General features: G+C 38.8%; 1 protein-coding gene across 1 annotated transcript; it reads right to left on the bottom strand.

The window, feature by feature from the left end:
• Positions 1-411: 411 nt before the first annotated feature.
• CDC5L (cell division cycle 5 like) lies at positions 412-23,566 on the bottom strand. The gene is made up of 16 exons (XM_060785503.2): positions 23,422-23,566; positions 19,839-19,942; positions 18,025-18,186; positions 17,617-17,744; positions 16,554-16,653; positions 15,642-15,860; positions 14,333-14,477; positions 13,482-13,670; positions 12,728-12,876; positions 11,034-11,196; positions 9,925-10,089; positions 8,296-8,376; positions 5,654-5,899; positions 4,092-4,289; positions 2,194-2,406; positions 412-848 (listed from the first exon to the last, which is right to left on the bottom strand). Exons 1-16 carry the CDS (start codon positions 23,464-23,466, stop codon positions 744-746), a joined length of 2,412 nt encoding a protein of 803 aa, XP_060641486.2. The 5' UTR covers positions 23,467-23,566; the 3' UTR covers positions 412-743.
• Positions 23,567-25,658: the final 2,092 nt, after the last annotated feature.

The following is a 25,658-nucleotide window of genomic DNA, read 5'->3' as shown; positions in this document are numbered from 1 at the left end:
CTGTAACCGTTTTGTTTCCAAAGGTACCATTTTAAAAAAAATAGTAATAGGTGACAGCAGATTTTTGGTTAGAATTTTATGCACAGATCAAAACAACCAAAATTTCTCAAATCACTTCAGTACAGAACTTGGAAAATTGCATTTTATACCAAAAGAATGCATTTCATCAGCACCTTTCTATTTCATTCCTATAAAAAAAATTACGGATAGCTTTCGGATCTTTTGGAAATAGCTCCATGATTATCAGCAAGTTGTTAAATGAAGTTTAAAATTCCAATGAAGGTCTAAACGCATTTTAACACTTTGCCTTACATCTCAGATTCACATTACACAGACCATAACTGTATACTATTTACAAATCTAAATGATGTCAAAAAACTAAGAACACAAGGAAACAGTAACTTTCGCAAATGATGTGACCAAATAAAATACGTTTATTTTAATGTCACAATATCCATTTTAAGAGGCACACAAATGGCCTGAATCAACGGTGATCACTATATAACCAATCCCAGGTGCTGGACAAATTATTCTTGCTGGATTATAGTGTATGGATTCCATTCTGGCTATATCTCATTCTAAAGAGAGAAAAAACATGAGCACAAGGTGTACTGAATCTATTTGAATCTATTATAACACTTGACAGTAAATATGGATGCTTTATTTGTGAGACCAGGGTGGCAAAACATGTCTACAGCATTTAAAAAAATATTACCAGCAATAGCTTAAGCAAGATGTGGAACTTAATATTTTGACTGAAAAGTTTCCTTGTCCAGCATGAATTCTGCAAATCTCTGCTGAAGCTCTTTCTCTCTCTCCTGTTGCCTCTGAACATCTTCTTTTAGACACTGCAATAATAAATACAATAAATTTGGTTCACAAAGGTGCTATATAAGGATTTCAACTAAACATAAAGTAAAACCAATTTTCCCACAGTTAAGTAATGCCACCTACAAGTGTAAATAAAACAATCTATGTCTCAGGTTCATAATGTATAAGACACAGCAAGTACTGAAAAGGGCTTTGGTAGGTAACCATTTCTCCATAATGTGACAGCAAATCTTTCAGGAATGTTGTGGAGGCAGCCGTGAAAAGTATTTTTAAATCTATCTATGTATAAATGCTCTATGCATAATGAGTACCTTAAAAACAAAAGAACCAATGAACGAAATCACACCAAATTTGGCAACAAAACGTCTCACAACACAAAGAGTGATCATCACTCAAAAAATTATGATTTTGTCATTTGGGAGTTGTAGTTGCTGGGATTTATAGTTCCCCTACAATCAAAGAGCATTCTGAATTCCATCAATGATGGAATTGAACCAAACTTGGCACACAGAACTCCCATGACCAACAGAAAATACCGGAAGGGTTTGGTGGACATTGACATTGAGTTTGGGAGTTGTAGTTCACCTACATCCAGAGAGCACTGTGGACTCAAACAATTATGGATCTGGACCAAACTTGGCACAAGCACTCAATACGCCCAAATATGATCACAGATACGAGTTTGTGGGAAATAGACCTTGACATTTGGGATTTGTAGTCACTGGGATTCACAGTTCACCTACAATCAAAGAACATTCTGAACCCTACAAACAACAGAATCGGGTCAAACTTCCCACACAGAACTCCCATGACCAACAGAAAATATTTAAGGCCATCCATTCCAACTCCCTTCATCAGGGCAACAAAACGTAATCAGAGGCCTCCTGACAAAGAGCCATCCAGCCATAGATATAGATAGATATGATTCACACACAGAGAGATATAGTATCATAGATTTGAAAGGGACCCCTAAAGAAGGACAATGATATGTTGCATGTTCCAGGATGGGCAAACCAGACACTCTCCACATCAACACTGACAAAGAAACAGCAAGAAATACTGTTTACCCACAAGCACAAAAAATTACATATATTAGAAACTAACACTTTCTCGTTACTTTATTTTCCAGATCAACAGACTGGGCCACAGCAATGCGTGGCAGGGGACAGCTAGTATAGTTTATATAAAACAAACAATCACAAATAAGAAAGAAGACACCTCATGGATGTTGGAAAGAAACATAAGAAAAGTAAATAAAACATAACTCTTATCCTCAATGTGTGTGTGTGTGTATGTAGCATCCTGTCATAACCCAATATATTTTTACTCCTCATTCTCCTTTCAGATCGCCAACAGACCTACCTCCAGTCTCCTTGGAATAGCAGAATCTTCATGTTTCTTTAATTCCTCAAATGTGCGCAATTCAAGGTGAGCTTGCTCAATTTGGTCCCACAAGTCATTTAATTGTTTTATGAGTCCCATTGCTCGGGACTGATAACCACCAAGCAAGATCTTTAGCTTTTTCTCCATTTTGGCAGCCCTCTTAGCTTCTGTAGTCATGTGGCCTCTGTTAATCTGCAGACAGAATAATGTACACAAACACTGAGCATGGTCAAGATTAAGCAGATTCATACCATGACTGAAAGAGCTATAACTCAGGCACAAAAAAACTATTATATTGCTAAATTCTTTTTGTCACAGACAGAGGCAAGTACATAAGTTGAGGCTATTCACATGAACCTTTTGTTTTTGGAAAACAATGCCAAAGTTGATGGTTTCAAATAAATAAAATAGGTTTTCTGGAATTTGTAACAGTAACATAAGAGAAGGAGGTCCAAACTCAAGACAAGAAAAAAGAATGATCAGAAGACATGGACAAAAAAGGAACTCTTGGGGAATTGAGGCTCAATGGGCACAGAAAGAAATATAGTTACAAAAATTCAATTTATTTAAGTAATGTGTAGATGATGTCATTTCTAAAATGCATGGAAAATGTAGTTTAATCAGTTATTAAGAGTCATTTTTAATATTATGGTTGACAATGAAATTCAAGTTTAACTGAACCAGTTTAAAGTATGAAAACTTAATCCAGATATCATAACACACACTTTATAATTTTGCCTTTGTGTGTAGGAGAAATGGGCAGAGCCTCCCTAATGGTTAAGATGAAGGTCTATGAATTTTTTTTCAAAGCCATAATCTATGCTTGATGATAAAATAGAAAATACCCGTGGCTACATTAGATTGAGATCAACTCCAGCAATGCAAACCTCATGGCCTACCCCTAATGCGAATGACTAGAGAATCAGGGTCATGTGTGCCAGTGGGAGAGAACTGCACAATAGTGGAATTCAAGTGATTAGATCAGGGATTTTCAAACTTTTTCAGCCGCGGAGCGAAAATTTCTCGTGGAGCCCCAGGAAATGTTTTAATATTATATTATATAATGTGTGTGTGTGTGTGTCTGTCTGTCTATCTATCATCTATCTATCTATCTATCACAGGCATGGGCAAAGCTTTGACGCACTGCATTTTAAAATTTGACAGATGAGCTGGGCCGGTGGCACATGGATGGATAATAATAGCAGGAGCCACATGAGTTATCCAGTTCAACTCCCTTCTGCCATGCAGAAAAGGCGCAATCAAAGCCCTTCAAACAGATGGCCATCCTGGCTTTATAATAGTAGTAGTAGTAGTAGTAGTAGTAATGATAATGGCAATAATAATAGCAGAAGCCACAGGAACCATTCAGTTCAACTCCCTTCTGCCATGCAGAAAAAGAAGACTCAATGCACACCCTGAGCAGTGGGAGGGAAATAGGATTTTGGAAGCAAGCAAGGAAATAGGATTTTGGGGAAAGGATCTGGGCAGGGAGGAAAAAAGACTTTTCACAGCCAGGGAGGTGGGGGCATTTGGGGAGGGCATGGAGGAGCTGGAAAGAGGAGGGAAAACTTGGAGGAGGAGGAGGAGAGAGGAGGAAAGCACAGAGCTCCTAAGTATGCACAGAGCCCAAAGGGCTCCATGCAGCACATTTTAAGAACCACTGGATTAGATACTTGTCACCCACATTTCTCCTCCTTTGCTCCTGGTTGGTGTTCTACAGCAAGGCATTGTATGATGCAATAAATTTGCATCTTTGCTCCTCTCTTACTATTGCCCCATAATGTCTTTCTACCACTTTATTTAATTTGTTTTCTCAAATGCACAGTAATAAACACTGACAACAAAATCAGAGAGAAAAAACAAGTAGTTATACTAACCTCTAATCTCTTCTCAAGTGACTCAATTCTATCTTTTTTGCTGGCTAAGTTTGCACGTGTGTAACGATTCTGTCCTGGGAGGAATAATACCTGACTGTAACATTCCTCCCACACTTGGCTGTAAGCTTCACTGGAAAGCTCTCCATGCCCCATTCCTTGCTTCACCACTTCCATTTCTTGAGCCAAGAGTTCCTCAGCCTGTCAGAAACAAACAATTTATCATTATAACTTTAACTCTCCTGCTATGCTTGAATGATCAAAAGTGTAATTCAAAGGAGCATTTTCATAAATTTCACTAGCTCTGTTCTAGTTGGGAGTGCCAACTGGATTTTAGCCCATGATTCCAAATCCATTTTGGAATCACACACCAATTCAAAGAGATGGCCCTTTAATCGGGAAATGTGGAAAACGGGTCAGATTCCACTTGTGTTGACGGGACTACAAAAAGTCATCAAAATGGATTCTGGATTTTAAAAGCTTAAAGGTAATTAATGTAAACAACTCTGATATTTTTCTCTAATTTAATTTCCATGCACTTGTTCCGAGACTATATTGGTTCCTTCGACATTTCTGCAGGGATTCCAGGAATAACCTCAACAATTTCTTAACATGAAATAGTTTATTAGAGATTACAAAATAATTGACAGGTTGCTTAACTGTAACTGTGTCTCTTTGGTCATCAAATAGCAGCTCTACAGATGACACATAAAGGAATCCATCTCCAAATGTAATGAATGCTGCCATCACCCCAGTTGAAACCCACCAAATAGAAATAGGGAATATTCCAAGCCAATGGGAGGGTTCTGAAGAACTCTGGGAGGGCAATGCCCTATTAGGTGGGAGGAGACACTTTTCTTTTTGCTGAAAGTTGTGTCTGCTCCTGCCTAACTGGACAACAATATTCCCTGCCTTGCAAGGAGTTTTTTTTTATATAAAAAATACATTAGAATATTTGCATATGATATGGGAGGGGAGTAGCTGGTGGCACTATTGCTATTCTCCAGATGAAAACAGTTTTTCCTAAAACATAGTAACCAATAATTCTAGTTAGGAATAGTTAGTATGGATTTTTGCTTTGAAAATGTCTTAATTCGAGTGAATGGTAAAGTATGTTATCTTTATTTTGCACAAGTTGCCATTTGAATACAAATCTAGACGCGTTTCATTATTTTTGAATGCATATTTTCTCCATGTATATTAGTTTGTGTCAAATAATTAATAAAGTAATTTTTAAAAAATAGGAAAAAAGAAACTGAAGAAAAAGAAATCCCAAAGGTCACTTAGGTGCTGCTATTGCTAGGGACAAAAAGGAACTAAGGCTTAGGACAGAATTGTTAAGGTTGTAGCATCCAAAGGATTCTGGATGGTGCTCTGTGCAGGCCCAGAACAACACATTTGTTTAATTCACAGAGACCACGAAGAACCGCCAGAAGTATTTTCAAATACTCCCAGATACATGCTTTAGAGATTATCTGATTGTTTTGAAAGTGCTCCTTTTGCAAAATACAATATTATGCTACCAAGGGTAGGGAAATGAACATAAATGGTGTAAAAATATGTACCTTCTTGAGATCATCCTTTGAAAACTTCTCATAAGGACTGTATTCAAGGTAAGACATGTGTTCTGCACTACTTGATCCAAATCCAGGGACTTTTGGTTTTTTGCTACCAGGAAGCTCTCCATAAGGGTGATGCAGAAGATCAAAGTGAAGCATGGTGATCATCTCTTTCTTAATCAACTCTTCACTCTTCTGTAAGTCCGTCAGTGGTGGCTCTACATTTAAAGGTCTTAATATGGTTTCATTTACCTAAGCCAAAACATACATATATACAATTAGTCTCTGCAACATACCAACTAATACTGTTCATATTTTATCTTTGTGCTTTGTCCTGTAAATACAACAATAACACTTTATTTATATCCGGCCCCATCTCCCCGTGGGGACTCAAAGGGGGGGGGGGGGGTTAGAACATGAAAAGGCAAATATTCAATGCCATACAGTACAATAAATAATACAAGTAAATAGTATAGAACAATCAATTATACAAGCAACTGTATAAAACCAGTAAGAACATATTAAATAACATCAATAAGAGCAAAAAAAAGCAATAATTTAAAATACACATCTTAGAGCACATATTTTACATCTACTTATATAAGAGGTTACAGTTAAAATATAACTAAACTGTAAAACAGGAAAAAAACCTGGCTATTCAAACAAGCTTTTGAGAATGCCTAGTCCCTAGTTGTCCTGCACAATAGTTACACAGCCTTGCACTTCATCACCATGCCCTTTTCCCATTGTTACAACTCTGTCCTATTGTTTACAGACTGGCCACATTTATAGTAGCTTGCTGCCATTGGCTGATGAGCGCAGTTTTATTGAGTCTTAGTTGCTGTTTTATATGCCTATGTGTTTTACTCTATTGCATTTTATACTATTTTATGTTCTGTTTTTAGGCACCTTGTGCCGTGTGTAAGCTGCCCCGAGTCTCTTCGGGGAGATGGTGGCAGGATACAAGAATAAAGTTGTTGTGAGTTTTCCGGGCTGTATGGCCATGTTCCAGAAGCATTCTCTCCTGACATTTTGCCCGCATCTATGGCAGACATCCTCAGAGGTTGAGGGGTCTGTTGGAAACTAGGCAAGTGGGGTTTATATATCTGTGGAATGTCCGGGATCAGAGAAAGAACTCTTGTCTGTTTGAAGCAAGTGTGAATGTTGCAATTGGCCAGATTGATTATTATTATTATTATTTATTCATTCATTCAATTTGTATACCGCTACTCCCAATTTGGCTCGGAGCGGTTTACAGAAACAGATTAAAACAATACAATTAGTTTTAAAATGACCATAACAATAACAATAGGCAGCGAGAACAGGGATAGCCCGGATTGTTCACCCATCAAAAGCTTTACAGACTTCCCGAAAAGCAAGTAAGTCTCGGATTGAATTGCCTTGGAGTTTCAAACCCTAGCTGGTTGCTGCCTGTGGTTATCCTTTGATGGAAGGTATCAGCTGGCCCAGTTTGTTTCCTGTCTGGAATTTCCCCTTTTTTCGAGTGTTGTTCTTTCTTTACTGTCCTAATTGTAGAGTTTTTTTTTAAAAAAAAATTACTGGTAGCCACACTTTGTTCATTTTCATGGTTTCCTCCTTTCTGTTGAAATTGTCCACATGCTTGTGGATTTCAATGGCTTTTTTGTGTAGTCTAACATGGCGGTTGTTAAGAGTGGTCCAGAATTTCTGTGTTCTCAAATAATATTCTATTTGCATGTCTTTAGGCCGACGTTGATTTCATGTATATGCTAAATGGCATGGGGGACAAAACACACGAAACCCTGAGGGATTTCACAGGCCAATTGTCAACACATTGCAAAGAATTCCCATAGCACACTTTCTGCATTTGTCCCTCTAGGAGGGAACAGAGCCATTGATTCACATTGTCTTGCAACTCCATTCCATAGTCAAGGGTCTCAAAGGCTGCCAGCACAGTTAACACTCTGTCTGTCCAATTCCTTGTATAATCAAGCTGGCAAAGGCTTCTGAGAGTTTGAGGCCAAAACAACTGGGGGGTGCACAGGTTGTGCAGTCCTTTTAAAGTTATTTATTCTATAGTGACACATCTTGAGTGCATTCCAATTTGGAATACTGTAACTCACTCTTTGGAAACTTACTGATAACAAATCTGCATTTACAAGGCTTGCAAAACAGGCTGAATCTCCTCGATACAAAGTACATCTGAAACAACTTCTACAGAGTCCACTGTAAACATAGCACAACAGATTTGTATAAATTTCTAAAAAAGCCATTAAGTGGTATTCAGGAAACTTTTACTACTGCCCAACTTTTCAGGACCCCAACACTGAGCTAGGGGCCCTTAAACTGTTATCTTCACTATTCCTCAAAGAAGCATCTGATTATTAAAGACTAGTGCAAATGGGCTTTTAATATGTTGCTTGTATTGCACCTATCTTTATTGTTATGTCTTTTAAATGAGACTTTTATATCATTTTCTTATTCTATTGTTATAAGCGATCTTGGATCCTATCTGATGTATGTACATTAAACATACAAAGTAATAACAAATACATTTAACCCATCCATTGTCTCCTGTATTGTGACTTACAAATGTTCTTTAGACATTTTACTAACAGCAAAACATATCTTGATTTAAATGTATTTTATTAGAATCAACGAATACGTACTTCTGAAGGTCTTGGAAGATCTTTCTGAATTGCTTTGTGCATCCGCTTCAGTGCCTTTACACGCTCAAGTTCTCGAATGGTCTAGAAAGACATTGAAAACATCTGAGATTAAGTTGTATAACAGCCCAAGCCTATCAACAATAATGTATAAAATATAATAAATTACAAAATCACAAGACTCTGCTAAAGCAAGAGTCTTGATGGAAATCAAAAGATGAAAAAATAAGATAACATCACCATGCGACAAATCCTAGAATAGAGTATTCCAGCCTCCCTTCCTCTCTTGTTCTCTCTCCTCTCTCATTATGAAGCCAAACATATTAAGAGCAAAACCACACAAAATCAACTAACCCAAAGTTCCTCCAAGTGGACAAGAACAAAGCAGACAGCAATCTCCCAAAGTGAAGAAGAACATGAGGCATGGAGGCTGCTCCCTTGAAGCCCTAGCGCTCCCTCCTGCTCTAGACCATAACCCAAATGCTGCTCTTATGTCAAAGCAAAACAAGGGTCGAGACTGCTCTTAACTCAAAATGCTCTTAAGTTGGGATGCTCTTAAGCACTGTTGGTTGCCCCTTTCTTTTGCACCCTTTTATCTTCAGATATTATACTATAAGTTTTTATAAAAAAATTAAATATGCAATGTTCTTTCGGCTTTTACTACACTGTTTTAGACTTTACTTGCTTGTAAAATTAGGATATGTCCTGAGCTTAAAACAGCTGGCCGGGGGGGGGGGGGGTGTTCAAATGTTGCAATAACACCTCTCACACTCCTCACAGAATAGGGTAGTGTTTTGGTTTTTTAGAAATAAGAAAATAGACGGGGGCATGCTGAGGGGCTGTGAAATATCTGCACTTCTAGTTTACAACATTTATCAATAATAATAGTAGTAATAATAGCAACAACAACACTTTATTTATATTCCGCCCTTCTCACCCCGAAGGGGACTCATGGCGGATAACTGCACACATACACAGCAAATATTCAATGCTGTTTTTGTATAGACAATACACAGACTGACAGAACAGAAAGGAGGTGTTGTTGATGCAGTGTCCAGCTGTTTGTTTTTTGGTGCCAAGGAAGGCGAGTCCAGCCACTGGGGGTGCTGTTGCTCCATTCTGTATGACGAAGAGCTACCAGGACTTCCTCTTTCTTTTTTGGTCACCCAGCGTTTTCTGATCTTTCTTTATGGCATCGTAAAATACCTCCCCCGCTTTTAGCGGTACCCAATTTCTCTAATTCCAGCTAAAGCTGTTTTCGAACCGCTTAGGTAAACAGTGAGCAGGGCTGACAATCGACTGCTCGCGCTGACTCGAGGCTTCGAACTTGCAACCTTTGGTTGACAGATCTTCTAGTTGCTGGTGATTTATCATCTGGGCTAAACCTCCGGCCATTCTCTACATTCTTCTCAATTACAGTGGCTACCTCTCTGTTTCACATAAATTATTATCATAAATTAATAATAATATACCTTCCTTAAGAACTATTGCTCTCAGGTAAGCTCATAAATAGCATAGGAGAACACATTACGACTGCTTATAAATGTCTTGTCCTATGAACTATTCATTTCTAGAATGTTCTCAACTACCCCCATATTGCTATTTAAAAACAAATTAAAAATGCATTCCCACCTGTTTGCGAGCATCTATATCAGCCGCATCTTCTATATGTGTATCATCTATGTTACGATCCTCAAGATCCTTTTCAGCGTTTTCTGGTAGAACTATTTCAAAGTCATTCTTTGGAGATGGAAGGCCCATAAGCCCTAAGCGCAAATTTTCACGGGATTCTCGTTCCTGTTAAAGTAAGTTAATGAATTAAATAAAAGATAAATGTTTATTTAACATGAATAAGAGCAAACGCTTACGTTTTTGCCTCCTCGATAAGATTAATTATTTGTATTTGTAATTTTGCTTTACTCTGAACAAATTATCGAACACAGTAAGATTTATTTCTCAATTGATTAATCAAAGCTGTAAGGGCAGCTCTAAATAATTCTGGGATTTCTTTTATCCATTTCTGATCACAGTAGTAGTATGAGACATACAGTAAATATACATAAGATATACAATACCTACATAAGAATTGATAGCCAACAATCTATAATTGTAAAGATTTAGACAGCTACACAAACTGGAAAAAGAAAAAGCCAGGACCACTTGTCAGAAACTTATGCAAATATGCTCAGATTCTAAAAAACACACATACTTCCCTAAAACAAACAAGCTACCTTGAAAAAGCAAAAATCACTGATGGTAATACTTTTTACCTGCAACCTTTACCAAACTGACCTTCTGTTGACAAATATAACCTTCTCCTAGTACCATTATTATGGTAGAATAAGAGAGGTTCCACTTATTTATCACTTTATTGGTCCTAATGAAAAATATTACCCAGCATTGGTTTTCTTTTTACTTATGAGTCACATTTTGTTTCTTTGTTTGCCATCTTGAAAAGAATGGTCTGTTCCATTGTACACCAGTACCCCAATTTTCTGGGGAAAGCTAAAAATAAAAAGTGTCACATTTATTTGATAGGAAAACCCCTGCATTCATCAGCACTTGTTTAGTTTGGTTTTTTTCTTTCTTTCCAAAATTCAGGTTTTCAAGACTTCTTTTTTCACACCTATTTTGGGTCAGTAACTATGACCACAAAATCAAACCATTATCTATAGAGGAAGAGCCTACATTTATTAAATAACACAGGGCAGGCTATGTCATTACAATAATTTCATACTTACCAAATGTTTTGTATATGATGGATCACTATAATCTACCATTCCCTCTTCAGGATTAATATTCAGTTTATCCCGTAGTGGAGTTCTGCCTGGAGTCACTCCCACCACTGGCTTTGGAGTCATTCCAGAATGAGGTGTCAGGCCTTCAGCTCCATGAACAGGTGTCCTAAAATACATACAATATACTTGAGGGAAGTAGCAGAATTTGTGTGTACCTCTCTAAAGTTAACCCAACATTACATTTAGAGTTGTGCAGTGTGAATGTTTGACTAGGGCTCCAGGAGACCAAAGGGCAATTAAAACTAATAGCCAGCATATATATAGGGCTATAGGAATAAAGTTAGAAAGGCAAACAACAGAATAAGCTCAGGTTTGCTTGCAAGGTTAAACACAATGAAAGGACATTTAAGTTATGTCCATAACTAAAGTAGGAATATGGAGACTTCTATCTAAGTCACCAGTCTCCCTTTTCCTGCAAGATCCACTACATGATAAGGCCACTGTGTAGAGGTGATAGTGAAATACTAAAGGGACAGAGAAAAGGCACACCTACTCTACACCTTCTTTGCCTCAGTCTTCTCTCAAAAGGTAACAGTGCCCAACTTGGGAAGGATGGAGCAGAGGATGCAGTAGGGGAAATACAATACAGAATAAGTAAAGAGGCAGTACAGGAATATCTAGGTAATCTGCACGTAAATCAGGGCCAGATTTACGAGATTCAAGGCTATGAAAACAACTGAGAGAAATAATTTCAGAACCACTGACAATCCTTTTTTAGAGTTCCTAGAGAACAGGAGAAGTTCCAGAAGATTGGAAAAAGGCCAATGTTGACCACACCTTCAAGGGGGGGGGGGGGACCCAAACACTGACAACCCATTCAGTCTGACATTAATTCCAGGAAAGATCTGGAGCAAATCATTAAAGACACAATCTGCAAGCGTTTCGAAAGGAATACCATATACACTAAATGTTATCAAGGTTTTTTCAAAAACACATCATGCCAGACTAATCTTATTAAAATTGCAGATAACATCAAATTGTTCCAGAAGACAGGAACAAAATTCAAAACAACCTTAACAGATTAGAAAGCTGGGCCAAAATTAACAAAAGGGACTTCATCAGGGAGAAAAGAAATAAAGTGAAGTGAAGAAGTGAAGAAAAGAACAGTACTATATCTTATGAAATGCACAGATATAGGATGGGTGACACCCGATTTGGTTTATTCTGTTTTGGTCAGACCTCACCTTGAATCAAGTTCTGTATCAAGTTCTGGGCACAATTCAAGAAAGATATTGACAAGCTGGAACATGTCCAGGGAAGGACGACCAAAATGATGAAAGGTTTGGAAACCAAGCTCTATGAGGAACAGCTGAGGGAGCTGGGTAGGTTTATCTTGGAGGAGAAAAAAGGCTGAGAAGGGAACATAACTGAGTTTTAAATATCTGAAAGGGTGTCACATTGAGGAAGGAGCAAGCTTTTTTATGGAGCAGTAGATTCAAATTACACGAAAGAATATTCCACACAAACATTAGGAAGAACTTCCTGACAGTGAGAGCCATTTGGCATCGGAATATGTTGCCTTAAATTGTGGTGGTCTTCTTTGGGTGTTACTGCATGGCAGAAGGGAATTGGACTGGATGGCCCTTGAAGTTCACTTCTAACTCCATCTACACAAACATTTAAGCAGCCCGACTTACCTGAAGGGTGTGGAAAGTACAGTATTTGGAGTCTGAACCACTTGTCTCTGAGGTGTTATCCCAGAGAAGTCACTCTCATGAAGGGGTGTATTAAGGCCACCTTTCAAGGGAGTGTCAACATTTGTTAGTGCCATCAAGTTCTGAGCTTCCTATATAGAAAGACATACAAAGCATGGATGAATCATAACTCAAAACCATAAATTCCGTATTCAAACTGATACCAAAAGAAGGAAAAGAAGACCCCCCCCCCAAACAAACACTTTGAAATCACTTGGAAAGCACTAAAACCTATTCAACCTCCCCCCCCCCTCCTCAAATTTCCAAACAGCAATCAAATAATGTTAATGCATAAAGTCCTAAAAAGTTGTAAGAAACTACTATTTTACTATTTTTAGCTGAAACATAACTAATCCCATTTAATCACATTTAGTGTCAAATGGGAAAAAACGATCCTCACTAATATCCTTGGTTCACTTCTTTTTCCAGGAATAACCATCTCATGTTTAAGGCCCCTAAATCTTGATGTAAAGCATGGCTAAATAAAGGATTAACTTGGTTTAGGAAAAAATATCTTTCTGTTTATATCACCTCTTCTTTCTTTCCAGCCCAGTTTTGTATCAAATGAGAGCAGGATACAAAATTGGTAGCTAGTTACTTCACAAAAATGTAACAAAGGATGAACCTGAAAAGAACAACACTTCAGAAGTTCCTGGAGAGTTTTTAAATGAGATTTTGTGTTACATTTAGGCTTCACCTGAAGGATCCTGTCTTGCGCTGCTGGGGTTTTGGGTGTTCGAAGGGCAATGCTGTTGTTGGTAACATTGTATTCTGACAACAGTGTGCTGGAAGCAGAATTTGTGATCCCAGATTCCTCCGCTGTTTGACGTGCAATCTCACTGGCTTGGCCAACTTTTACAACTTCTTCAAGTTCTGTGTCTGAAATCTTAAAAGGGATAAATTTAGTATTTGCACTATAGAAAAAAGGATCCCCCAATACATTGAGAAACCCCAACATTGACATCAGAAAATTCACAGAGACTGAGTCACAGAGACTGAATTAGAGTTTAAAATCAATTTGCCAATTAATTTGTTATTCCCCTCCCACCAGTGATTTCAACCAATATTCTAGCTGCCTCAATTATCCTTAAAGTTTAAATTACAACATTTGGATCATGTTATTAAAATTTCTTCAGAGAGATGCTTCTCCCTCAGTTAAATTCACACAAACAGGAAGGCCTGCTGCCTCAAAAAGAAGAAATATTAGAAATTGAGGGAATTCATTAGGTAAAAGTAAAGGTTTTCCCCTGACATTAGGACCAGTCGTGTCCGACTCTGGGGGTTGGTGCTCATATCCATTTCTAAGCCGAAGAGCCGGCGTTGTCCATAGACACCTCCAAGGTCATGTGGCCAGCATGACTGCATGGAGCACCATTACAACAAAGTACGCACTTACGGCTATATTCATCAAAGTAACCATGATAAAAAAAAAGATTCTCATATGTGTATTCAAACTCAAAATACAAAATACAAAAAAATATAAACATCTACAATAGTTTAAGTTGAAAAGAACTGTGATTTGTACCAAATATGGAATCTCAATCTTACCTGAGGTGCTGGAAGCACCAGTTTACTTCTTTTTTTAGTGAACTCTGATACACCACTGGTCTGAAGAATTGCTGATGGTAAGTCAGATTCCTTTTTCCGTTTCAATTGTTGCTTATCTTTCTTTCGCTCTCTACCTTCTTTTTCCCTAGAAATAGTAATATGAAAGGTCCTCTAACTAAATAGCCAGCAACTGATTTAAACAGTAATGAATTCAGAAAGATTTGAACCATTTTAATGTGTGAGGTTTTCAAGATACAGAAAATCACTTCTTATCCTCCATGCCAAAATAAAAGCAGAGTGGCAGCACCAAGATCTTTTATTTTCTGTTTCATTTGGCATTTTATTACTTTGAGATTCTGAATAATAATTTATTTGAGTTTAATGAGCCACTGAATCTAATGTGCACTTCAATTTTCAAAACCCCGAAACCAAAAAATGATTTTTATTTTTTTTTGGTCAGGAGCGACTTGAGAAACTGCAAACTCATTGGGCCATCAGGGGCTTCACCAAAGAAAAAAGTTGTTTGATGAGAAATGTAACACGCAGTGGCAAAAAGTGAACTCTCTGCAATTTAGCCAAAAAAAGTGTTCACTACAGTTGTTGTCTACTTAAAATTCCTTCTTTAAAAATAAATGTGTCAGAACACCAAAGCTTTCAACAATGGAAAAGAAAACCTTGGGGTGCATCTATGTTGTAGAATGAATCCCTTTTAACTGCTCTGGTTCAATGCTATGGTATCATGGGGGCTGTAATTTCACAAGGTGGTGAGACTTCTCTGCCAAAGTGTGCTGATGCCTCACCAAACTACAAATCCCAGTATTGCATAGTATTGAACCATGGCAATAAAATTAGAGATGAGATCCTTCAAAGAGGAATTCCAGGCATTCCAGAGGCAGCTTCCCCTTTGGCTTTGGTTGAACACTAAGATTACCACATTACAAAATCTAATGCACACCCTAATTTTGGTAAGATAACGTAGCCAAAAAAGGTATTAGATTTGAGTAAATACAGTAGTTAACATTAAAAGAGATCATTTCCATTTTACAAAAATGATGATTAGAAATTTATGTTGTTTATTTTTCTTCTCGTATTTCAATAAAAACCAAATATTTCAAATCTTAAATTTGGTAACCATTCAAAACAGATATCATTAGTGCTTTGATTGCATTGTAAGAGGTTGGACTGAATAGCCTTGTGGTCTAATCCAATTCCTTGATTTCATGATCTGACATTAATATTTCTATTACAGTCTTTATTCTGCATCTTTTTGCTCATTTGAACACAATTTTCAAATCAGTAATCAACTTACGATCTCAGTTCTCCATCTAAGTCCTGTTGCCGTAGCTTCTTAAAATCCGCATCTAATATCTGGTAGTTTTCTTCTGATGTGTCATAAAAACCAGGGGCAGGCTTCTTTTCAAATGGGATTTCAGCATTGTAATCTACTCCTCGTTTCTTTTTCCTTTTTTTCTGTATCTCAATCCCTGCTGCTCGAAGTTCCCTTCTCTTCTGAAGAGCAGCAAGCCGCCTAAGGTGTAATAAATGATACAAATAAATGCCAGGAACTGTGATAAGACAACAAATAACCCAGTTCCCAAATAACAGCAGGCTCATTGAACTAATGGAACTTCCATACACATTGACTTTGAGAGCATTTAAACTGGCTCTTAGGTTGGTTTGGAGCTGGTTTGGGAGGTACTGGTTTTGCTGTATAGGGCAGAAACTTCTTGTAGACACACAACAACAACCATCACCAGCCTTCCAGAACATTTCAGGTTCTTCTTATAAATGTGGAATATATGCACTGACAAGCTCGAGGCTACCCCATCAACTCACTGCCAATAATGTGTTTTTTACATCAAAATTAAAAACTCCAGCAACTAAAAATATTGGCATTGTCGTGTGCTGACATGCAGTATTTTAATACATGGAACTGGTAAATCGAACTCATCATTAGCAGGAGAAGATATACAATGAAATACAATACCACTTCATTGAGATTCTTGACTCCTTTCCATTATTCCCACATTATTTTTATATCAACCTATCAGAATCTTAAGAAAACAGTAACTTCTAGAAAATAAACAGCATGCCTATAAGCACACATGCCTGCAAGAGGACTGACATACTTGAAAAGATGCAAAACATATTGCCTCAATCTAATTCTGACTAGAAATTTCTTTATCTGCATCCAGAGATGCCTATGATAAACTATGCCTACCTTGCTTCTTCCAGCTGTTTCTCTCTTGCTTTCCTTTTGGCTTTCTTTCCCTGGGTATTAGCCAACCGAGCTCTTGCTTCAGAAAGCATCTCAAGTTCATCTGGAAGTGCAATGCATACAGAATGAGTCTCCTCTGAACATTTATCAGGAATCCCTTGTGTTACTTTGCAGGACTAAATCACCCTTGAGGTTGTCTTCTCCCATAATACAATGTCATTATATCAATATATCAAGACAGTAACTTTCAATTAGCCTTTTCCACTTTTATACTTTTAACCTGGAAACAGGTCTTGCTGAAAAGCTGGAAAATTTGTAAATACAATTATTATATTAATATTTCTCAGCACTGTTTCAGCAGCATACAGAAAACCAAACTGTTGAACTGAAAAAAATAACTTTGTGTAATACAATGACTTGCAGACCATACAATGCATTCACATCACCCCCTTGACTTTTCCCCATTTAGGTGTTACACCCTAGACATGGATTTTACTTAACTGTCACTGTTCGCACTTGTTGTACACAAGATACCTGAAGGTACAAGGTGTTTTTTAACCATTGCACACATGTGAAGTAAATAAAAACAAATTGTATGTGTTTGTTGTAGAAATATTCACTCCTGAGTCAGCAATTAGTTGAAGAACACCTGACAGCCATTGCAACCATAGGTCTTCTTAGGCAAATCCCTATCAGCATAATGTCAAAGAAAATTACTACTTATGCAAGACACTAGAACAGAGAAAGATTAGAAAGAAGCAATGAACTATAGTACAAAAATGTTTGATACCACTGGGAATGAGAACACTTAAACTGAATAGGCAGCTGCAGCCTTCTGTGTGTAACCTCATGATTCATACTTGCTAGGGCTGACAGAATGGAAGATCAAAAATCACCTGGAGCCAAACAGTTGCTCACCCCCAATTTACATGAGGGAAACATGCCACATAAAATTAGGTATGGATTAGTTAAAATACAGGACACAAATTGCTGAAAGCAGATACTATTAATATAAATAACACAGCAAGAAAAAGGAACAATTTCTTAGAAAGTGCTTCAAGCATACCTTCATCCATATCAATGGGATCTGGCCTAGCTGGCTTGGTTTCTGGGTTTGGGTCAATTTCTCCAGGTTTAAGTTTTCGTGGATCATCTGCAGTTTCTTCCTCATTATCTCTCTGTGCAGCTTTATCCCTGCAAACATGACATAAAACAGCAATGCTAAGTTAAAGAACAAATTATATCCCAAAACAACTTGACACATCCTTCCTACTTCTGACAAAAAGACACGAGAGGCTCTCACAAACAGAGCAGCACTCAGCTGAGTTTATCAGACTTGAACTTCAGAAAAGGGATTATCATTTCCACAATGATATTTAAATGATTTTTCTGTAAACCCAATTCATACTTGTTTGGGATGGCCTCTAGAAACCCTCACAACAAACAAACATTTCATATCATAGAAGATACTTACAGTAGAAATTCATAGTGTTCCAAACACTGTGCAGCTGTTCTCCCAATAATTGGTGCAATAGTCCTCCACTGCGTTGGCATAAGTTTGGCCAAATGCAACAACTTCTCCTCTTCTTCTCGTGACCATTCTGTCTTCTTGATACTTGGGTCTAGCCACTCATACCTTATTTAAAATGTTGACATTGAAATAATTATTTTAAGGAGTCATAAACCATAAACTCCTGTCAATTAAGCACAGTTGACATCAAGATACCTTGCTTTTATGATAACATAAAAATACATCAGAACTATGATGTGCCCATAGATTTAAAAATGTTTACATTTTCAGTAGTTGTGAAAAGAAAGGTGGAAGACAACTTTATCTTAAGATACCACTATCCAAGGAAGATGAACTCCTCCCAGCATTACAAGAATGTTATCTCTAACTTTCAGAATCAATCTGACCTTCTCCAACAATGTGAATTAGGGTAGAAATGAGGATTGTTGAAAGTTTTTATGGCCGCAATCACTGGGTTGTTCTGTCTTTTCCAGGCTGTATGGCCATGTTCCAGAGGCATTCTCTCCTGACGTTTCACCTGCATCTATGGCAGGCATTCTCAGTGGTTGTAAAGTCCTCACAACCTCTGAGGATGCCTGCCACAGATGCAGGTGAAATGTTGGGAGAGAATGCTTCTGGAGCATAGCTATGCAGCCCGGAAAACATAGAACAGCCCAGAAATGAGGATTGTTTTGAATCCTATCTTAGGAGAAAGGCAAGATGTAAATTCAATAAATGGAATAAAAAAATGTTATACACATTACACCTAGTCACATGCACTCTCTTTCCCCTGCAAACGACTATAGGCTATGCATACACAACTAGAAACTTTCTTGGTTGTGTAGCTGAATTTTAAACAGTCCCTATGATTTTTAGCGTAACACGAAGTTGCTAGGAAGGTCATCCCAGAGTTAGGGGACAGTAACTATAGTATGCTGGTGATATTCAGCTTTTCCTCTCTTACAGTAGATATCAAGAAGGCTGTAGACATCCTGAATCACAGTCTGGATACAATGAAGCATTGCATGTGGCTAAATAAAGTGATGCTCTATTTAGAGAGGGTGGAAGTACTGTGAATTGCTAGGAAAGTTAACCTGGAATTGGGATTATAACCTGTTCTGGATGGGATTCCCCCCCCCTTCAAATCATCAAGTTTCTACCTTGGTATTGCTCCAAGGAAAGCCAGGTAACTGTTATGTCTTTTGGCCACTTCAATTCGTGAGTCAACCGTACTTTGGATTATTCTAATGTCATTGAAATGTGATCAGAAAGTACAATTAATACAAAATATGGCAGTTGAGCAGCTGCCAGTTGGGAGTTCAGATTTAAATTGGGATTTCAGAGCATTCCAATTATGGAATTTTTTTCCCGAAGGAACTTAATCTGGCTCCATCCCTTCTGAACTTTCAACAAGCAGTCAACACATTATTTTGCCTTCAGTCCTTAAAGTTAGGACTACCTACACTGGTTGATTTAATTATCTGTGTTTGTTTTAACTATTTAAGGGATTACTACAACCTGTACAAATGTTTTTATTTGTAAATAAAATACGAGGTTTTTATTTTTGAGTTAATATATTTATCTAGTTGCTTGTAATATCTAAAAATTACTCTATTTTGGACAGATATGCTCTCTGTGGCAGCCAAGACACAACAAATTAAAATATTGAATGCTTCAAACATTATATATCACTTCATGGGCCTTTGTATGCTGAGAGGCAAAATGGCTTAATAAAACACATTTCGAATTTTCCCCAGATACTACATGCTGCTACATACCATCTGGCTTTGCACTGCTTTGCAGATTTTCTGTGCAGCAACGAGGCAATACGAGACCATTGATTTTTGCCATATTTCATTACAGCTGCTTTAAGGATTTCATCCTAAAAACAAGAAGTATTCATTTTTATTCCTTGCAGTGTTTCCTCAGACAAGACAACAAAGTAACACAAACATAGTCAGGCTTACAGTATTGTTAATAACAGCAAACAAATCTCCATGAGCTTGTATTACAAAACAATTAGAAGTATGTGAATCAAGGCTTGCTGTGGCTCCCCGAATTTCCTAGCATAAGACAATATGAATCTTCCACTCCATTCAATCTTCCATTGGATTTCCAGTATTTTCTTCCAATACCAATACTGATGAGGTTTTTATTTTTGGGTTAATATATTTATCTAGTCTCTTGTAGTATCTGAAAATTACTCTATTTTGGACAGATATGCTCTCTGTGGCAGCCAAGACACAATAAATTAAGAGTTAGCAAATTATTCTATATATTGGCTTTAGAAGGAATTTACCTTGAACTGAGCAAAACGTCTGATATAATACTTCAGTATTTTCTAAAGTTTAAATGTATGAAGAAAATAAATATATCTTACTGATCAACAGATCTGCTGATTCTATTAAGACAATGACTGGAACAGCTATTTGATGGATGAGACCGTTTTATTGTTTTAATTATTGTTTTATTGCTCATGGATGTATTTTTTAATTTGATGTATGTCTAATTGTAGTGTATAATTGTAATTGTTTGTATTGGCATTGAATTTTTGCCATTATTTATGTCTAAACCGCTTTGAGTCCCCCTCGGAATGAGAAAAGCGGTATACAAATACTGAAAATAAATAAATAATAAATTAAGTACTAATTAATTAAGAGTAACACAATTTTATTTATTTATTTAATTAATTTACTGGGTTTTTATACCGTCTTTCTCAGCCAAGGGCAAGTCAAGACGGTTCACAATCGGCAGCAACTCGATACCATAATAACAGGATATACAGTTAAAAACAATTATTTAAAAAGTTATAAAACAGTTCAACATTAAAAATATAAAAACCATAATATTTATAAAAATAAGTCCTCAACATCTCCTTACTGAAATCGTGATCCAATTGCATCATCAGACATTCCATGATACATTTTCATCTAATCATGCTCCAGTAGTAAAAGCCTGCTCGAACAGCCAGGTCTTAACCATTTTGCAGAATATTAGAAGGGAGCTGATCTTATATCTCTGGGGAGGACGTTCCATAGCCGAGGGGCTACCACTGAGAAGGTCATGTCTCTTGTCTCCGCCAAACACGTCTGTGATAAAGGCAGGATCAAGAGCAGGGCCTCCCCAGATGATCTTAAAGTCAACGTGCTTCAAACACATCTAAACCTCAAACCAAACATTTGCAGGTGTTTTACAGATCATATCATTAAACAATTCCTGTAGAAAATGGGACCTGTGGATTTCTCAAAGGTCTGTTATGTTTAGAGATTATTGTTAATGTTGCATTATTTTATTGTCCATGTTTTGTTTTATTTTAATTGCTTGTATTGTTATTATTGCTTGTATTGTTGTATTTGGGCTCGGCCTCATGTAAGCCGCACCAAGTCCCTTGGGGAGATGGTAGCGGGGTACAAATAAAGTGTTGTTATTATTATTTAGAGATGCTCTAAAGTTAAAAGTGAGAATAAGGTGACCAAATTTGCAGATAACACTCAAGATTCAATGCGGTCTCTATTTCCCCAAATCTATTTATATAATAAAAGTGTATGTATATGTATGTGGGTGGGTCTGTATGTTTGTGGCAAACTTCCAATTGGCTCCCACTTCCAGAGACCACTGCAATCCCACCAATGACAGATCTGGACCAAACTTGACACACAGAACTCTGGTGACCAACAGAACATACTGGAGGGATTTGGGGGGACTGACCCATCCAGGTGGGAGTTGTAGTTCACCTTGCATCCTGAAAGCACTCTGAATTGCACTGATGATGGATCTGGAACAAACTTGGCACACAGACCCAAAACAGCCAACTTTGAATACTGGCAAGGTTTGTGGCTTAATGACCTTGGAATCCGAGAATTATAGTTCACCCACATCCAGTGAAAACCATATCCAGATGGATGATGGATCTGGACCAAACTTGGCATGCAGACCCACCGTGGTCAATTCTGAACACTGGCGAGGGTTGGGGGTGATTGACCTATAATAATAAATAATAATAAAAATTTATTTATACCTTGCTACCATCTCCCCAAGGGACTCAGTGCGGCTTACATGAGGCCAAGCCATTACATCAATAAACAAAGGCAATAACAAAACAATCAATACAAAAACAGTTAATATAAATCTCATAAACAAAAAATAAACAACAACACACAAGCATTTAAAAACTTATGGCTGGGGCAAACGTAATAACTTAATTTTTAAAAAAATAATGCTATGATTTTTGGAACTGTAGTTCACCCATATCTTGATGCATTTTCTAAAAAAAGGAAAGACGGTCTTTTCTCCCAATAAATAGCGTTGCAAATGACCAAACTGATATTACCTCACAATCAAAAAAAAAAAAAAGCCTTTTTCCTGACTGCATTTCTGTATAAGAATTCACACGATCTCTTCATTCATCTGGTGAGGCCCTGCTCATGATCCCACCTGTTTCACAGGAGCGATTGGTGGGGAAGAGGGACGGGGCCTTCTCGGTGGTGGCCCCACGACTCTGGAACTCCCTCCCCAGGGACATCAGGCAGGCCCCAACATTGGCAGTCTTTAGAAGGAGCTTGAAAACGTGGATGTTCCAGTGTGCCTTCCCAGAATAAGGAATCCTAGCAATATGTCCTCAATGCACTTTATGAGAGATCCAGAACTGCCTGCACGTCCACCTTTCCAAAAACATTCCTCCTATCCCCTTTAAACTTCCCAGCTTTTAACTATTAAAACTTTCACATTTGGCCCTGCCTTATGTTTTAAAATGTGTTGTGTCATTATTGTATTGTTTTGCTTTTTTGAGTTATTTATCGTTTGCTGTTGTTGTTTTTTATGATGTTGTTGGGCTTGGCCTCTTGTAAGCCACACCGAGTCCTGCGGGAGATGGCAGCGGGGTATAAAAACAATAAATAATAATAATAATAAAATAATAACACGGGCATTGCTGAGTACCCAAACTAGCAGGAAATAAAGCTGCAAATGACAGAATCGTAAATTGGAAGAGACCCCAGGGGCCTTCTAATCCACCCTCATTCTGCCATGCAGGAGAAGCACAATCAAAGCAGCCCCGGCAGATGGCCATCCAGCCTGTTTCTATGCTTCCAAGACACTCAGACGCAGAGAGTTCCACTGCTGAACAGATATTACAGTCAAGAAGTTCTTCCTAATGCTGAGGAGGGACCCCCTTTTCTGTACTCCCCCCCCCTTGCAGCCTCAACTGGGTTTCTTTTGAGGAGGGTGAAGACTGAGGCTTATGAGGTGCCTCTGAAGGGTCTTGGCCTAGCGCGGCAAAGAGCCTGTTTTGGGCGCAGCCGTGTGAGAGAACCCTCCCCCGGGAGGAGAACGCCGTGGCGGGTTCGAGACTGCTTTCCCTACCTCGGTGTTGCGCCACACGCCCCCTTTGATCATAATCCGCGGCATCTTGGCGGCGAGAGAGGGCGAGAACGCAGCTGAGGCGACGGGCAAACGGCTGCGAGGCAAGAAGTCAGGCCTCAGGCTGCGCGCGCAGTCCCCTCCGTCACCGGAAGCCGACGGAAGAGAACGTTGCCGCGCGGGGAAGGGAGGGGGCGCCGTTTCCCCTGCGCATGCGCACTTGGATCTCCCTCCTTGTCCCCTTTCAAAGTGCTTTTGCTCGTCACAGAAGAAAGATTGTCTTTAATCCGGACTGTCCTTCTCGTGTTTCCCCTTCCACACAGCTCAATACAATCCCACATTTTCTGCTTTGAACAGTGGCAGTGTAGACTCAGCTAATCCAGTTCAAAGCAGATACTGTGGGATTTTATGCCTTGATATTCAGGGATATAGGGCAGTGTGGAAGGGCACCTTATGGTTAAGAATTTTTATTTATTTATCGTGTTAGGACCAGCCACTGTGTATCATGTTATGACCAGCCACCGCCAGAAGGGACAGAGTTTCATCTATGCTGATGATCGTGCCATTACTGCTCAAGCAGGGAGCTTTGAGATGGTTGAACAGAAGCTCTCTGAAGCTCTAGGTGCCCTTACCGCCTATTACAGGGAAAACCAGCTGATCCCTAACCCATCCAAAACACAGACATGTGCCTTTCATCTCAAGAACAGAGAAGCATCCCGAGCTCTGAAGATCACCTGGGAAGGAATCCCACTGGAGCATTGCAGCACACCCAAATACCTGGGAGTCACTCTGGACCGTGCTCTTACCTACAAGAAGCACTGCCTGGATATCAAGCAAAAAGTGGGCGCTAGAAACAATATCATACGAACGCTGACTGGCACAACCTGGGGATCACAACCAGATACAGTGAAGACATCTGCCCTTGTGCTATGCTACTCTGCTGCTGAGTATGCATGCCCAGTGTGGAACACATCTCACCACATTAAAACAGTGGATGTGGCTCTTAATGAGACATGCCGACATGCCGCATTATCGCGGCATTATCACAACTTAAATCTAGACATAGTTTTCTAAGATCTACAGAGACACTCGCTGGAACACCTCAGCAAGCGAGAGCTCGAAAGTGGCAGGCTCAAACCCAGAACCTCAACCAATGGATGTTACCAAATGAGAGACTCCCCCCCCCCCTGGGCACACAGAGGACTGGGTGACTTGGAAGGCGCTGAACAGACTGCGCTCTGGCACCACGAGATGCAGAGCCAACCTCAAGAAATGGGGCCACAAAATGGAATCCTCGACATGCGAGTGTGGAGAAGAGCAAATCACTGACCACCTGCTGCAATGCAACCTGAGCCCTGCTACAAGCACAATGGAGGAGCTTTTTGCAGCAACACCAGAGGCACTCCAAGTGGCCAGATACTGGTCAAAGGACATTTAATCAACTATCAAACTCGCAAATTTTGTATTTTGTCTGTTTGTTTGTTTGTTTTGTTCTGTTAGAAATGTAATACAATTGACTGGTTACCCTGACACGACAAATAAATAAATCGTGTTAGGAGCAGACCAAACAGCTGGATTGCATTTTTTAACAAACAGACAAACAAACAAAACACAAAGTTTGCAAACTTGATAGTTGATTAAATGTCCTTTGACCAGTATCTGGCCACTTGGAGTTCCTCTGGTGTTGCTGCAAGAAGGTCCTCCATGGTGCATGTAGCAGGGCTCAGGATGCATTGCAGCAGGTGGTCTGTGGTTTGCTCCTCTCCACACTCGCATGTCGTGGATTCCACTTTGTAGCCCCATTTCTTGAGGTTGGCTCTGCATCCCGTGGTGCCAGAGCGCAGTCTGTTCAGTGCCTTCCAAGTCGCCCAGGGGGGGAGTCTCTCATTTGGTATCAGCCACTGATTGAGGTTCTGGGTTTGAGCCTGCCACTTTTGGACTCCCGCTTGCTGAGGTGTTCCAGCAAGTGTGTCTGTAGATCTTAGAAAACTGTTTCTTGATTTAAGTCATTGACGTGCTGGCTGATATGCAAACGGGATGAGCTGGAGATGTCACTGCCTTGGTCCTTTCACTATTGTTTGCTACTTCCTGGCGGATGTCAGGATGTCAGGTGGTAAACAGTGTAATTTCTCCAGTGGTGTAGGGTTAAGATGCCACACTGCCACATCCCACACAAAGCAACTCACTCCCAAATGTGATGCTCCTCATGCCCTTTGGAGACCTGAAGTAATATTAAGAGT

This window comes from Anolis sagrei, chromosome 1 (assembly GCF_037176765.1).
Source record: "Anolis sagrei isolate rAnoSag1 chromosome 1, rAnoSag1.mat, whole genome shotgun sequence".
In the NCBI taxonomy this organism is placed as follows: domain Eukaryota; kingdom Metazoa; phylum Chordata; class Lepidosauria; order Squamata; family Dactyloidae; genus Anolis; species Anolis sagrei.
Note: the sequence above shows the minus strand (reverse complement) of the source record. Positions and strands in the feature narration are given on the sequence as shown.